The following is a 12579-nucleotide window of genomic DNA, read 5'->3' on the forward strand; positions in this document are numbered from 1 at the left end:
AACCAGGGATCTACCAGGATACCGTCCTGTAGTCCTCAAATGTATATCCAGTGGATCTCCTGGGTGTCGTCCCGTAGTCATACTCATAGTGCGCGGGGATCTACCGAAATCCCGATCCGTAGTCCCAAATGTAAATACCTAGTGGATCTCCCGGGGTGTCGTCCCGTAGTCCAACTCATAGTGCACGGGGATCTACCAGAATCCCGATCCGTAGTCCCGAATATAAATACCCAGTGCTGGGGGAATCTACCGGGTGCGGTCCCGTAGTTCCACATAACTGTGCAGGGGGGATCTACCAGAATATCAATCTGTAGTCCCAAATAAACAGGCAAGGGGAATCTACCGGGAAATCGCCCGTAGTCCCAAAGTAAACACACAGCAACAACACGAAGAATATTCAATTCAATCCAATTTCATACCAAGGTAAACAGGTATTTCTAACCTAGCATGCTGCACAGAATTTAGATAAAGTAGTTTGAGCAAGTAAAACAATTGAATAATTTAGACATGCTTTTCTAAGCTAACAGTAGGCTTAAATTTCAAGTAGTGTAAACAGGGAAGAAATGCACAATTATAGTTACTTAATGGAAACCGGATTTTCAACAATTAGCACATGTACGCACTCGTCACGTACAAGGCATTTCATATATCAACAATACCAAATCCTAAGCGGAGTTTCCCCCACACAAGGTTAGGCAAGCCACTTACCTCGAACCAGCTCAATCAACTCGATACCACGTTCTTGCCACGAGTACCCGACTCCAAATGGCCCAAATCTATTCAAAGTAATTGCATAACGTAAATATAACTTCAATTAACTAATTCAACTAATTAATTTGAATCTAATACGCGAAATTTAGGAAAATTGCCCAAAAAGCTTCCCCGTGCCCACGTCTTGGAATCGGGTAAATTTATAAATTTAGAATCCTCACACTCTCACGAGTCCATACATAGCAAGATTATTCCAATCCGACGTCAAAATCTTGATCAAAACCCCAAAATTAGGGCTAAGAACCTTTTCCAAATTTTTCCCAATTTCTCATCCCAAATCCGAAATTAGATGATGAATTCATGATTAGATTAATGGTTATAAGCAAAAAGAAGTTAAGAATCATTACCATCTAACTCCCTCCAAAAATCTCTCCAAAAATCGCCTCCTACCGAGCTCCCAATTCAATTTTCCAAGTTTTGATTTCAAACCCTCGTTCTTCGCCTTTTCTGACCAGTGGATCCGCATCTGCGACTCTGGGACCGCACCTGCGGTCCCGCTTCTGCAGAGACTAAGCCACACCTGCAACTTTTCATTAAACCAACAATTCCGCACCTGCGACCTCTTGTACGTAGATGCGGTGCCGCTTCTGCGGTGCCTGGGCCGCATCTGCGACCAATCCTAATTTCGCCTCAGACCGCACCTGCGGTCCTCCAAACGCTTCTGCGGTGCCGCACCTGCGATCCCATACACGCAGGTGCAGTTATGACAGGTTCAGCCAACTTCAGATTTCTCCTAGGTCCAATTCAACTTCCGTTAAGCACCCGAAACTCACTCGAGGTCCCCGGGACCTCAACCAAACATGCCAACCAATCCTAAAACATCATACAAACTTATTCAAACACTCGAATCACATCAAACAACGCTAAAACCAAAAATCACTCTCCAATCCAAGCCTAAGGATTTCCAAAACTTTAAATTTTCGCTTTTGATCAAAAAGCCTATCAAACCTAGTCTGAATTACCTGAAATTTTGCACACACGTCCCAAATGACACAACGGACCTACTCCAACTTCCGGAATTCCATTCCGACCCCGATATCAAAATCTCACTATTGAACCGGAAACTTCAAAAATTTGACTTTCGGCATTTCAAGCCTAATCAATCTACGGACCTCCAAAACACAATCCAAACACACCCCTAAGCCCGAAATCACCCAAAGGAGCTAACAGAACCAACAAAACTCCATTCTAGAACGTCTTCACACTACTCCGACTATAGTCTAGATTCTAAAGCTTAAACTCTCATTTAGGGACTAAGTATTCCAAAACACTCCGAAACTCCAAACGAATCCTCCTGGAAACTCACAATAGCAAAAATAAGCATGGGGAAAGCAGTTAATAGGGGATCGAGGCATTAATTCTTAAAACGACCAGTCGGGTCGTTACATATTCCGAGCAAGGTCGAAATTATAACCCGTTGTGAGTTCGAGCGAGGTTGAACTTCTCTCTTGGCGAAGGCGGATGGCTGTAGGGGTGTTATTTCGAGCAAGGTTGAAATTATAACCCGTTGTGAGTTCGAGCGAGGTCGAACTTCTCTCTCGGCGAAGGTCGCTGGCCGTAGGGGTGTTATTTCGAGCAAGGTCGAAATTATAACCCATTGTGTTATTTCCGTTAGGGGACATTACTCGTCATCGTGTGGTATATGTATGCGTCGAGGCAATCGTTCGCTTAATTTCGCTTTTATTTGGAGAATACTGCGCGTTTTCTAAGTGAGTCTCAGTTCGCTCAGTTTTGCTTTCATTTGGAGAATACTGCGCGTTGTATGGGTGAGTCCCAGTTTGCTCAATTTTGCTTTCATTGGAGAAAGCTACACGTTTTATGGGCGAGTCCCAGTTTGTTTGACTTTGCTTTTACTGGAGATTATTGTTGTTGTTGTTGTTTTTCTTTGATAGTTGTTTTGTACCGAGCCGTTTCTGTCATTTGTGATATGTTGTGGTTTAGGGGGCTTCGCTCGGTCATTTCTTGCGAGGTGGTATGCCAGGAACCATTTCTGGGGGTGTTTTAGTGGCGTGGGTCCCTTGCATGTGTACCCATGCGAATTCTCGCGTTCCTGTTTTGAACCAATCAAAAGAGTGAAGATAAACCAAAATGAAATTGTCTATTACCTCGATCTAACAAGCCGGTGAAAGGGGGAGCAGCGTTGTATGGTCACTCGCTCCAGCTAGTGCTCGACTAGTGGTTTTTGATTTGGCAACTGCGTTTAGCTCCGCTATTTAACTGCGCCTAGACTTCTTGCGAGTTGGGCTTACGTTGCCCGTTGGGACACCGAGGCCGAGTCCCGATGTTCTCGATATGTGTACGTCATAAGGGAAACATGTCCTGCTTTGTTTATAGACCATCTAGCATGAGCAATACGAGAATAATGCGGGGTATGCCTGATCTTCCAAAGGGTCATGCAGTAGGTTGTCATCCCTTCCCCAGGGGTAGAAGTACGGGTCATTATACATAGTGAATACATCGCATGGGATCTCGGTCATGCCAAGTACATAGTGACCGTGGTTCTGCTTAAACCCCTCGTATAGACATCGGTCATGGTTTTTATTATGTAGGGATCTAACCTAGATTGATACGGTTATTTTAAGAACTTATCTACCATCCTTTTCAAGTAGGTGTTGTCCCCAAAGTGGTGAGATTATAACAGCCTGGAAGTAATACTTGACTGGTTCTGGATCGAAAGAAAACTAAAGAATTTGGCTAAGAAATCCCCACAGACGGCGCCAAATTGTTTAACCAAAAAATGTTGAGCTCTTTGATTAAATCAATTAATGATGAAAAGAGGGTAAATCTTAGACTAGTATAATCTACACTAGATCTAAGCACCATGAATGTTGAAATCCAAGAGATTGAATTTATATAACAAATCTCAGATTGAATGGAAAACATTAAATGTAAATGATAATCTTACAACTTCAGCATATCGTTTCGTATTTGTAGAAATAAAGAGGATAAAGGGTAATTCTTGTTGATGACTACGAGATTTAGCTTTATTGATTCAACGAAGAAGATAGCACATGTTTGTTATCCTGAACGTGAGCTGTTGCTTCTTCTTCTTCTTCTTCTTCTTCTTCTTCTTTTTCTTCTTGCCCCTGGAGATCTTTTCTCTGTCTTTTCTATTTTTTGGTCCCCCCCCCCTTCTGCTCTCATGGCCGTACTCCTTCCTTACACGCCCCTATGATACGTTCTGCCGTGTAAGCCTTTTGATGGCTTGATCTCGGCAACAGCCGAGATACTCGTCACCATTACGCCTCGTGGGTACGACCATGGCTTGGCCGACCTCTTACAGTTTCCTTTAATAATAACCATTTGATGGTCAGATTTTGACCTACACAGCCACCAAGCCTGGTTTCTTGATTAAGTAGTTGATAAATTAGAGCAAAATTGTATCGGTGGGCTCATCAAACTTTGGATCAATTAGGACTAGTCTTCCATCTTTGTAGAGCTGAACTTTGGATCCATTAGGAGCAAAATTATTTTCGTTGGCTGATCAAATTATGATTTTTTCTGTGAGTTTATTGATCAACCAAATGGCTAATAAAAATCCTCCATTTCAAATTTTTTTGGAAGCCAAAAGCAAATTCCTCAAAAGGGTATTGTCTAAAGAACATCACTTGTAGTGAGAAATGAACTTAAACTAACATTTTGGTAAAATTTAGCAATGGCTGAAAGATGAAGTAGTAAAACTGCAAGAAGATACATATAAGGGACAGCTGCAGAAGTTTCTTGAAAGCATGGAAAAACTAGTGCATGTTACATCTATAAATTACAAAATATTGCATGGGCGCCATAGTATAAAATGTTGAATAGGTAATTAGCTATCACATTTAAAATATAAAAGTTGAGGACATAAGGGGTCTTTATTACTATTTTTTACCTATATTTTTTTAAAAGCAAAGTTGACGCACAATCCTGGAGATCTTTGTTTATTTATTTATTTATTACCAGAAAAAGGGAAAAAGAAAAGAAATCTTGTTTCTTTTTTAAAGCAAGTCATCTGTGTCTTTTGGGGTATATTTAACCAAAAATTAGATTTTAGGTCAAAGTTTGAATTTAGAAGAACTCGGGTTACTGATAATCGGAAAAGTATATAAGAAAGAGATTTTGAATAATATAATCAGAAAGCAAATAGAACAAAGTATATTCCAGTAATATTTTTTCGTGTCCCTACAGTTGTTTGTGACTTTCCCTTTTATAGCTGTTTTGGGAATACAGATTTTCCCTTTGTCATAATAAGACAATTATGGGTAATTAATGACCTTAAATGTTACGTTATGCAATCATATACATTCAATACATATTCTCTAACGTTTCTAGTATTTAATACTCATTAAATGCTGTATCTGAGCTCTTTTTGCCGTCAGATTCATTCCTTTGTCTCTTCTCGATCCTTGACCTTTGAATGTCTTGAATAGGTACGAGCGTTGAATTATTTGTATGACTGCTCGTACCTTCTTCATTTAACTTGCTCGTATCTATCGTTGCTCGTGTCTGTTGTTGCTCGTATCTGTTAACCAACCTTAATTCTTTGACTGCATGGTCAGTCTACGTGCCATGACACATCACCATATAAATACAATTTTTCCCAATACAATACTTCCTCCACTCCGTTCCTATTTATGTGAACATGTTTGACTGAGTACGGAGTATAAGAAAAAAAAAATGAAGACTTTAAAAATTTTTGGTCCTAAACAAGTGAAAAAGGGGCACAAAGTATTTGTGTGGTTATAAAAGCTTCTCATTAAGGGTAGAATTGTAAGTTTAAGCAAAATTGTTACCAAATTTAGAAAGGAGTCATTCTTTTTGAAATGGACCAAAAAGAAAATAGATTCAAATAAACTGGAACATAGCGGGTAGTATACTAGTAGTTATGATGGCAATTACTTGTCATAATAGATTTAGGAAAAAGATGAAAAGTCAATCTTTCACATTGTTTTTCTGCCTACTTGCTATGTTTTTTTTTTCTTCAAACTTGATATGCTTTTACTACTATACCTAGCAACAAGTCGTCCATGATTTAGTGTGGCATTATTGAGATGTTAGCCGTAATTATATATAGTTGGGAAAGATTCATTATCATCGTCTAAACGGAGATTGAAAAGTAGAAATTCACAAAGATTGAAGTTTTTAATTCAAATTCTTGCACCTTTAGGTGGCCCATTAAGTGTTAATTTTATGGATCGTCACTCAATTTCACTTTATTATATACACCAAAACTCTTGAACTTGTATCTGCATTCGATATTTGTACCAATGAATGCTTGTGATGCATCAATTAAAATGCCAGGGGTTGAAAGTCTTCAATAATTGAAGACTAATAATTAACTATATGGACTCATCTGATCTCAACATCAAGGTTAATTAGGATAGTGATTACTTGCCCCATCTAGCAAAATTTACTCTAATTAATTAATAATCTTCTTTGTAACTCATCATCATAGGAAATTTAAAGTATTTGTGATCATACAGAATTGCAAAAAGAATAAATAAATCTAGGAAGAGGAATAACATAATATACAAGGATAGAGCACCCAGAATAGGTTCGAATTATGCACTATAGTAACATGACTAACATCTAAGCCATCCCCAGAAACTCCTCTTAATGAACAGCAAAGAGTATACAAAACTCAAAAGGAATATCTAGTAGCAAAAATATCATGACACTATATAATATATATCCTAATTAAAGCTTAACCTTTTTCTTGCACTTCTGATCTTGAATTCTCTGGCTAGTGATATTCACAGTAATACTGCAATTCATCTTCACAACCACATGTTTCTTAATCATCTTCAGCAAATTGACCTTCCCACCAACACTTGTGAAGCTATTTATAGTAAGCAAACCAGTGCTTATATCAGCTAGTAAGCTAGGGTGCGACACAATCTTGTCCGTAACAATATCAATCGTTATATTCATCCTCATTGTCCGACGTGCCTTCGACTTCCCCGGTGGGCCCCGCGCCTCCCCGACCACCGTGTCACGGTAGGAAATTGTGGTGGTTGTGTTACTATACCTAAATGATGCATAATTAGGATTCTTTACTGATACATCAGCTTTTATGGTCATGTTGGAACCTGGTTTGGGCATGGGAATGGTGCCAGTGTTAACAAGGTCTAGTTTATCCACTGTCACACCATTCATTCTAATAATAGGGTCTTTTATTTTGAACACTGTGAAGATCAAAATAATGATTATTATGGCTAGAATGAGAAGAAGGATAGATACAAAAATACAACCTTTGATGCATCTTCTTTTATGAAATCTTCTCTTGTTTAACGTTGTTTCATCGTCGTAGCTACTCGGCCGCTCTGATGCTGGAGCTAATGGTCTGACTTGCTCTCTCTCCACCATTTTTATTTGAGTTTGAAGCTAATTAAGGGGAGAAATTAAATGGTTATCTTTGAAAAACTATGGGACTTTTTGTGTTTGAGCTTGTCCTTTATATAATGTATTGTGAACGGAGATGATATGTATGGTGGGCTCACTCTCCTGCCAATCTTGACTCTAAAAAGTCTTTATCTTAATGAAATTCTGTACTAGAAACAGTGAAATGAAAACATATACAGTACAACATTAGAATTGTGATGTCAAAGAACTGAAAATCTTGAAGTGAATTTCTTACTGATAATTGTATGAAATTGCATGCTTTGTATTTCATGGTGGTCAAGTAACTAACCCATTTATTGATTTCCAAATAAAATATAAAAGTAAATATAGTCAAATAATACTCCATTTCTATTGATCTTCTAACCGTAAAGTTGGAAAAAAAACAACAAAAGTGAGAATATGCATATATATATATATATATATATATATATATATATATATATATATATATATATATATATATATATATATATATATATATATAGGCAAAAAGGTCTCGTGGCCACTTAAACTTGTACCCGTTTGCCAACCCGGTACACAAACTTACACTTTTCCCATTTGAGCACTCCAACTTGAGAGGATGAATATCAATAAATACATCCAACAGAACGTGTATATTAATTGCGGTAACATGTACAACACATCTTATGCTGGACTATTGATTACTTGACATGTGTCATTAGTGGGACCCATTTCTAAGAAAAAAGAAAAAAATGAGCAATGACCAGATTGAATCGAACAAGATGGATACCCTAATCCTTTTCAAGTAAAGATTGATAATGAAAAGAAATGGAAAGGGGATGGGGGGCAACATGGAATTGGGCAGTTGGGGGATTAGATATGGAACTAAAGAAATGGGGATGGGGGAGGGGGACAAAGTGTTGGGTTTTCTTTTTCTTTTTTATTTTTGTTATTCTTTTCATTATTCATATATTTTTTAATACTTTTTCTATCAAAGTATTATATTCACGCGCTTTTTAAGCGTGGTTTGCACACAATTTGGCCATGTCAGCTATGTTGCCTCCACATTAAGCATGATCAACAGTCAAAGTGGTTTATTAGTTAACAAATATTCGAGTTGAAGTGTTCAAATAAAAAATATATAAGTTTGTATACTGCGTTGACAAACAGGTACAACTTTAAGTGGCCACGAGGCCATTTTGCCTTTTTTTTTAACTCATGACTTGGTCTCTTAATTGGGTCAATATGTACTACTACTTCTTCTTCTTCCTTTATTAATTGCATATAGAAAGCTGTTTGATGTTAATCAGCAGCTTGATTGCAACATTATATAAATACCTAAAATTGACGTATTTGAAATCGTCAAAATCCAAAGTCCTCAGGGCTAGAGATATTTGTTTAGAGCAAATGCATGAAAATATGGTTGAATAAAGTACGTCTGAATATCCAAAATTATTCGAAATCATAGGATATTGTTGGTTGGTTGTTGGAGGAAATGCTTGAGAAGGGCCACCTTATTTATTATGCTAATCCCAAATAGTCAATTCTCTCAGACAGCAGTTGTTCAAAAGTCACGCAACACTGAAATTAATGAAAGCTTTCCAACATAATTTGACACATGAAAGTCTTCGTATCTTTTTTCAATAATTGAATGATGGTCGTTTGAGAAATTTAAGTGTTAGCAATTCTAAGGCAGCTGCTTCATTTTTATCCCGATTAAGATGTCTAAATTTGAAAATATATTTAATTTTTAAGATAGTAAAGGAACTTTGAATTGGAACGCTGAATAATTAAGTTGGTTTATTTTCTGAACATCTGAGTGTGCATAATGTGAGTTTTCAATTGAGCTAGGTCATGAGCTCAATTAATGGAGCAATGTAACAGTGCCGTGTAAGGAAGAAGAAGAAAGAGAGAGAAATGAAGTAGGAAACTTTATGTGTATTTGATTGTGTAAAGAATAACATATACAACTCTGTATTTATATACACAACTAACCTCTACTTAATTAAGCTAAGATCACTAACTATTGGTAACTAACTCTAACACCATCAACTAACTCTGCCAGCTGTCCTAACTAACTTGACACTTGGCTCATTACTTAGCACTACACAGTCAACTCCTTCATTCTCACACTGACCCTCAAGCTGGAGGGTGATATTGAGCACTCCTAGCTTGCTCAGTAGATATTCATGCTGTATTCTTTCCAGTCCTTTAGTCAATAGGTCTGCCTGCTGATCCTTAGTTCCAATGTGGTATGTCTTGATCCTTCCTTCCTTGATCTTATCCCTAACAAAATGTCAATCTATTTCAATATGATAGGTCCTTTCATGAAATATTAGATTAGCTGCAATTTGTAAAGTAGCTTTGCTATCACACAATATCCACTTGTTGCTTGATAGAGACATTAAGCTCTGTAAACAATCTAAGTAACCATACAAGTTCTGCAGTAGCTGCTGCCAAGCTTCTATATTACGCTTCTGCTGAGCTTCTAGAAACTGTTTGTTGTTTCTTTGACTTCCAAGACACCAATGAGTCTCCAAACTTCACCATAAACCCAGTCACTGATCTTCTAGTGTTAGGGCATGATGCCCAATCTGCATCACAGTAACAAACCAGACTACCTGCATGCCTGCTACTCATCAGAATCCCTATTCCTGGATTCTGTTTGATGTATTTCACTACCCTTACTCTGCTTCCAAGTGAGAGTGCTTAGGTTATTGCATGAATTAATTCAATGTTTGAACAACAAATATGATATTTGGCCTAGTGATTGTTAGGTATATCAACCTTCCAATCAACCTTTGATAGGCTGAAATGTCTGCCAACATCTCATCTCCAGCTACTCCAACATGTCTATCAAACTCAACTGAGCTGAATTTTTGATTCATATAAAGTGGTGTAGCTGCTGGCTTTGTTGCTCCCAGACCTAGATTAGACACCAGTTGAAGTGCATACTTCCTCTGGTTCAACAAGATCCCTTGATTGGATCTCATGGCTTCTATCCCTAGGAAGTACCTCAATTATCCAAGATCCTTAACTTTGAATTTCCTGTTTAAAACATTCTTTGTCTCCTGAATAAATTCCTCATTATTTCCTGTGATGAGTAAGTCATCAACATACACCAACACAGCTACAAATTCTGTTCCCTTTTTCTTTGTGAATAATGAGTAATCATAGAGACTCTGACTATAGCATGCATCCAGAAGAGCTTCAGTAAGTTTGATGTTCCATTGTCTTGAGGCCTGCTTCAAGCCATACAAGGATTTCACTAACTTGCAAACTTTTGTCTCCCCCTGTCTTCTAAGGCCCTTAGGCAGTTCCATATACACCTCTTCTTATAGATTTCCTTGGAGAAATGCATTATGAACATTCATTTGGTACATGTTCCACCCCTTTGAGGCTGTCACTGCAATGACTGCACTCAAAGTTACCATTTTGGCAACTGGTGAGAAGGTCTCTTGATAATCTAGACCTTCCTTTTGACTGTAACCCTTGGACACTAATCTAGCTTTGAATCTTTCAACTTCTCCATTTGCTTTGAACTTTATCTTGTACATTCATTTTGAGCCATTGGTGTTCTTTCCTTTAGGCAAATATACTATCTCCAAAGCCTTGTTATATTCTAAGGCTTTAATCTCCAACTGCATTACTTCCACCCATCTTTTGTCTTTAGATGCTTCTGCAAATCTCTAAGGTTCTGTCAGTAAAGAGATCTTTGCTACAAATTTTTGGCAAGATGCTGACAGCCCACTATATGTTAAATGGTCTGATAGAGGATACAATGTTGCTCCATTAGACTTCTTTTCTGTCACATAATCCTTCAACCACAAGGGCTCTTTGACATTTCTGCTAGATCTTCTTGGTTCTTCACTTGCAAGGGCAGGTTCTATCTCTGGTAATGTGTCTACATCTTGTGGCAGATACATTGCATCATGCTCTTCCTCACTTACAATGTCATGTAATCTTGGTGTTGTACTTGGTTCTCCTTGTGTATATTCATTTGCTGCATGCTCATTTTGCACTTCCTCAGTAGTTACATTATCCTCACCAGGAATTGGAGTTGAATCCACTATTGGTGAAACTGCACCTTCTTGTAGATGAGAAGTTGATGCAGGTTCAAGGCCTTCTTGATCCTCTTTATGTAGAAAGTCATGATCAGCTGGAAATGGTTCTTGATGAACCTGCACACTCCCCCTATCATGGACCATCGGATGTTTCAATAAGGAAGGCTGGACAAAAGGAAATAAGTGCTCCTTAAACACAACATCTTTGCAAACAAAAAACTGGTTAGTAGAAAGATCCAACAGCTTGTAGCCTTTCTGAGTTTCTGAGTATCCAAGATGGACTGCTGGTTTGGCTCTTACTGATTATTTCCATGCACCCAAGTAGTAGCATAGCAGAGGCAACCAAATACTCTCAAATGGTAGACTGAAGGTTGTGTATGATACAACAACTCATAAGGTGTTTTTCCATCCAGAACAACAGGAAGCCTATTGTTAAGGTATACAGCAGTAGTTATGCACTCTCCCCAATATCTGGTTGGCACATTAGCTTGAAATTTCAGTGCCCTTGCTGTATCAAGAATGTGTCTGTATTTCCTTTTTACCACCCCATTTTGCTGGGGTGTGTATGCACAACTACTTTGGTGTACTATACCATAGTGATCAAACATGTTACAAAAATGTTTATTAAAAAATTCTCCTTCATTGTTTGTTCTAATGGTCTTAACAATTGCATTAAACTGTGTTCTGAGCATAGAAAGAAGCTTCTACAATATTACTATAACATCACTTTTTAATTGCAGTAAATGGACCCAAGTATATCTTGAATAATCATCCACGGTCAAGAAAAAATATTTCATATCATGCGTAGGGAACTTATAAGGACCCCAAACATCCATATGTAACAATATCAAAGGACTAACACTTCTAAAACAACTTCTAGGAAAGACCAACCTACTTTGTTTAGCTAAAGGACAAACTGAACAACCTTTATTTACATTTGGATCTACTGTTGCATGTTGAAAAGACTTGATATGCTTCATTGTGCTAACTGAGGCATGTGCTAATCTCTGATGCCAAAGATGACCACAAATTCTGGCTTTTGAGTGATGGCTGCTGATATCTGCTGCAACACTTTTGCTATGTGTGTATCCTTCACCACATGTAGACCTCCTTTTTCCTTGCCAATCCCCCTCACACTGCCACTCCAAAGGTCCTGAAATACACAGAAGTTAGGATAAAGATGAACTGAGCATCAAAGTTCCTTTATGAGTTTGGATACAGACATCAAAATAAATTTGAAGTCCGGAACAAATAATACATATTTCACCTCCAAATCCTTGAGAATGGTTGCACTACCAGTATGTGTAATGTCAGTTCTCTCACCAATGGGCAATTGTACCTGTTCCTTTTGTTCACTTTTCAACTTAGTTTTAGAATGCAGTAAGTCTAATGATGCAGCTAT

General features: G+C 37.9%; 2 protein-coding genes across 2 annotated transcripts; both read right to left on the bottom strand.

Annotated features, from left to right (window-relative positions):
• On the bottom strand, positions 6187 to 7311 carry LOC109241589. Its single transcript, XM_019408353.1, has one exon. It carries the CDS (start codon positions 7114 to 7116, stop codon positions 6448 to 6450), a length of 669 nt encoding a protein of 222 aa, XP_019263898.1. The 5' UTR covers positions 7117 to 7311; the 3' UTR covers positions 6187 to 6447.
• LOC109237991 (uncharacterized mitochondrial protein AtMg00810-like) lies at positions 9162 to 10106 on the bottom strand. Its single transcript, XM_019404417.1, has 3 exons — positions 9901 to 10106; positions 9587 to 9802; positions 9162 to 9399 (listed from the first exon to the last, which is right to left on the bottom strand). The coding sequence occupies exons 1-3, from the start codon at positions 10104 to 10106 to the stop codon at positions 9162 to 9164; spliced, it is 660 nt and encodes a 219-aa protein (XP_019259962.1).

The sequence above is a fragment of the Nicotiana attenuata genome, chromosome 1, assembly GCF_001879085.1.
Source record: "Nicotiana attenuata strain UT chromosome 1, NIATTr2, whole genome shotgun sequence".
NCBI classification, from domain to species: domain Eukaryota; kingdom Viridiplantae; phylum Streptophyta; class Magnoliopsida; order Solanales; family Solanaceae; genus Nicotiana; species Nicotiana attenuata.

Coding starts and splice junctions, on each gene's coding strand:
- LOC109241589 (XM_019408353.1), bottom strand. CDS start 7,116: ATGGTGGAGAGAGAGCAAGTCAGACCATTAGCTCCAGCATCAGAGCGG.
- LOC109237991 (XM_019404417.1), bottom strand. CDS start 10,106: ATGAGATCCAATCAAGGGATCTTGTTGAACCAGAGGAAGTATGCACTT. Junction 9,803..9,900: donor TATCAAAGGTTGATTGGAAG/GTTGATATACCT, acceptor ACTTGGAAGCAG/AGTAAGGGTAGTGAAATACA. Junction 9,400..9,586: donor TCTAGAAGCTCAGCAGAAGC/GTAATATAGAAG, acceptor ACATTTTGTTAG/GGATAAGATCAAGGAAGGAA.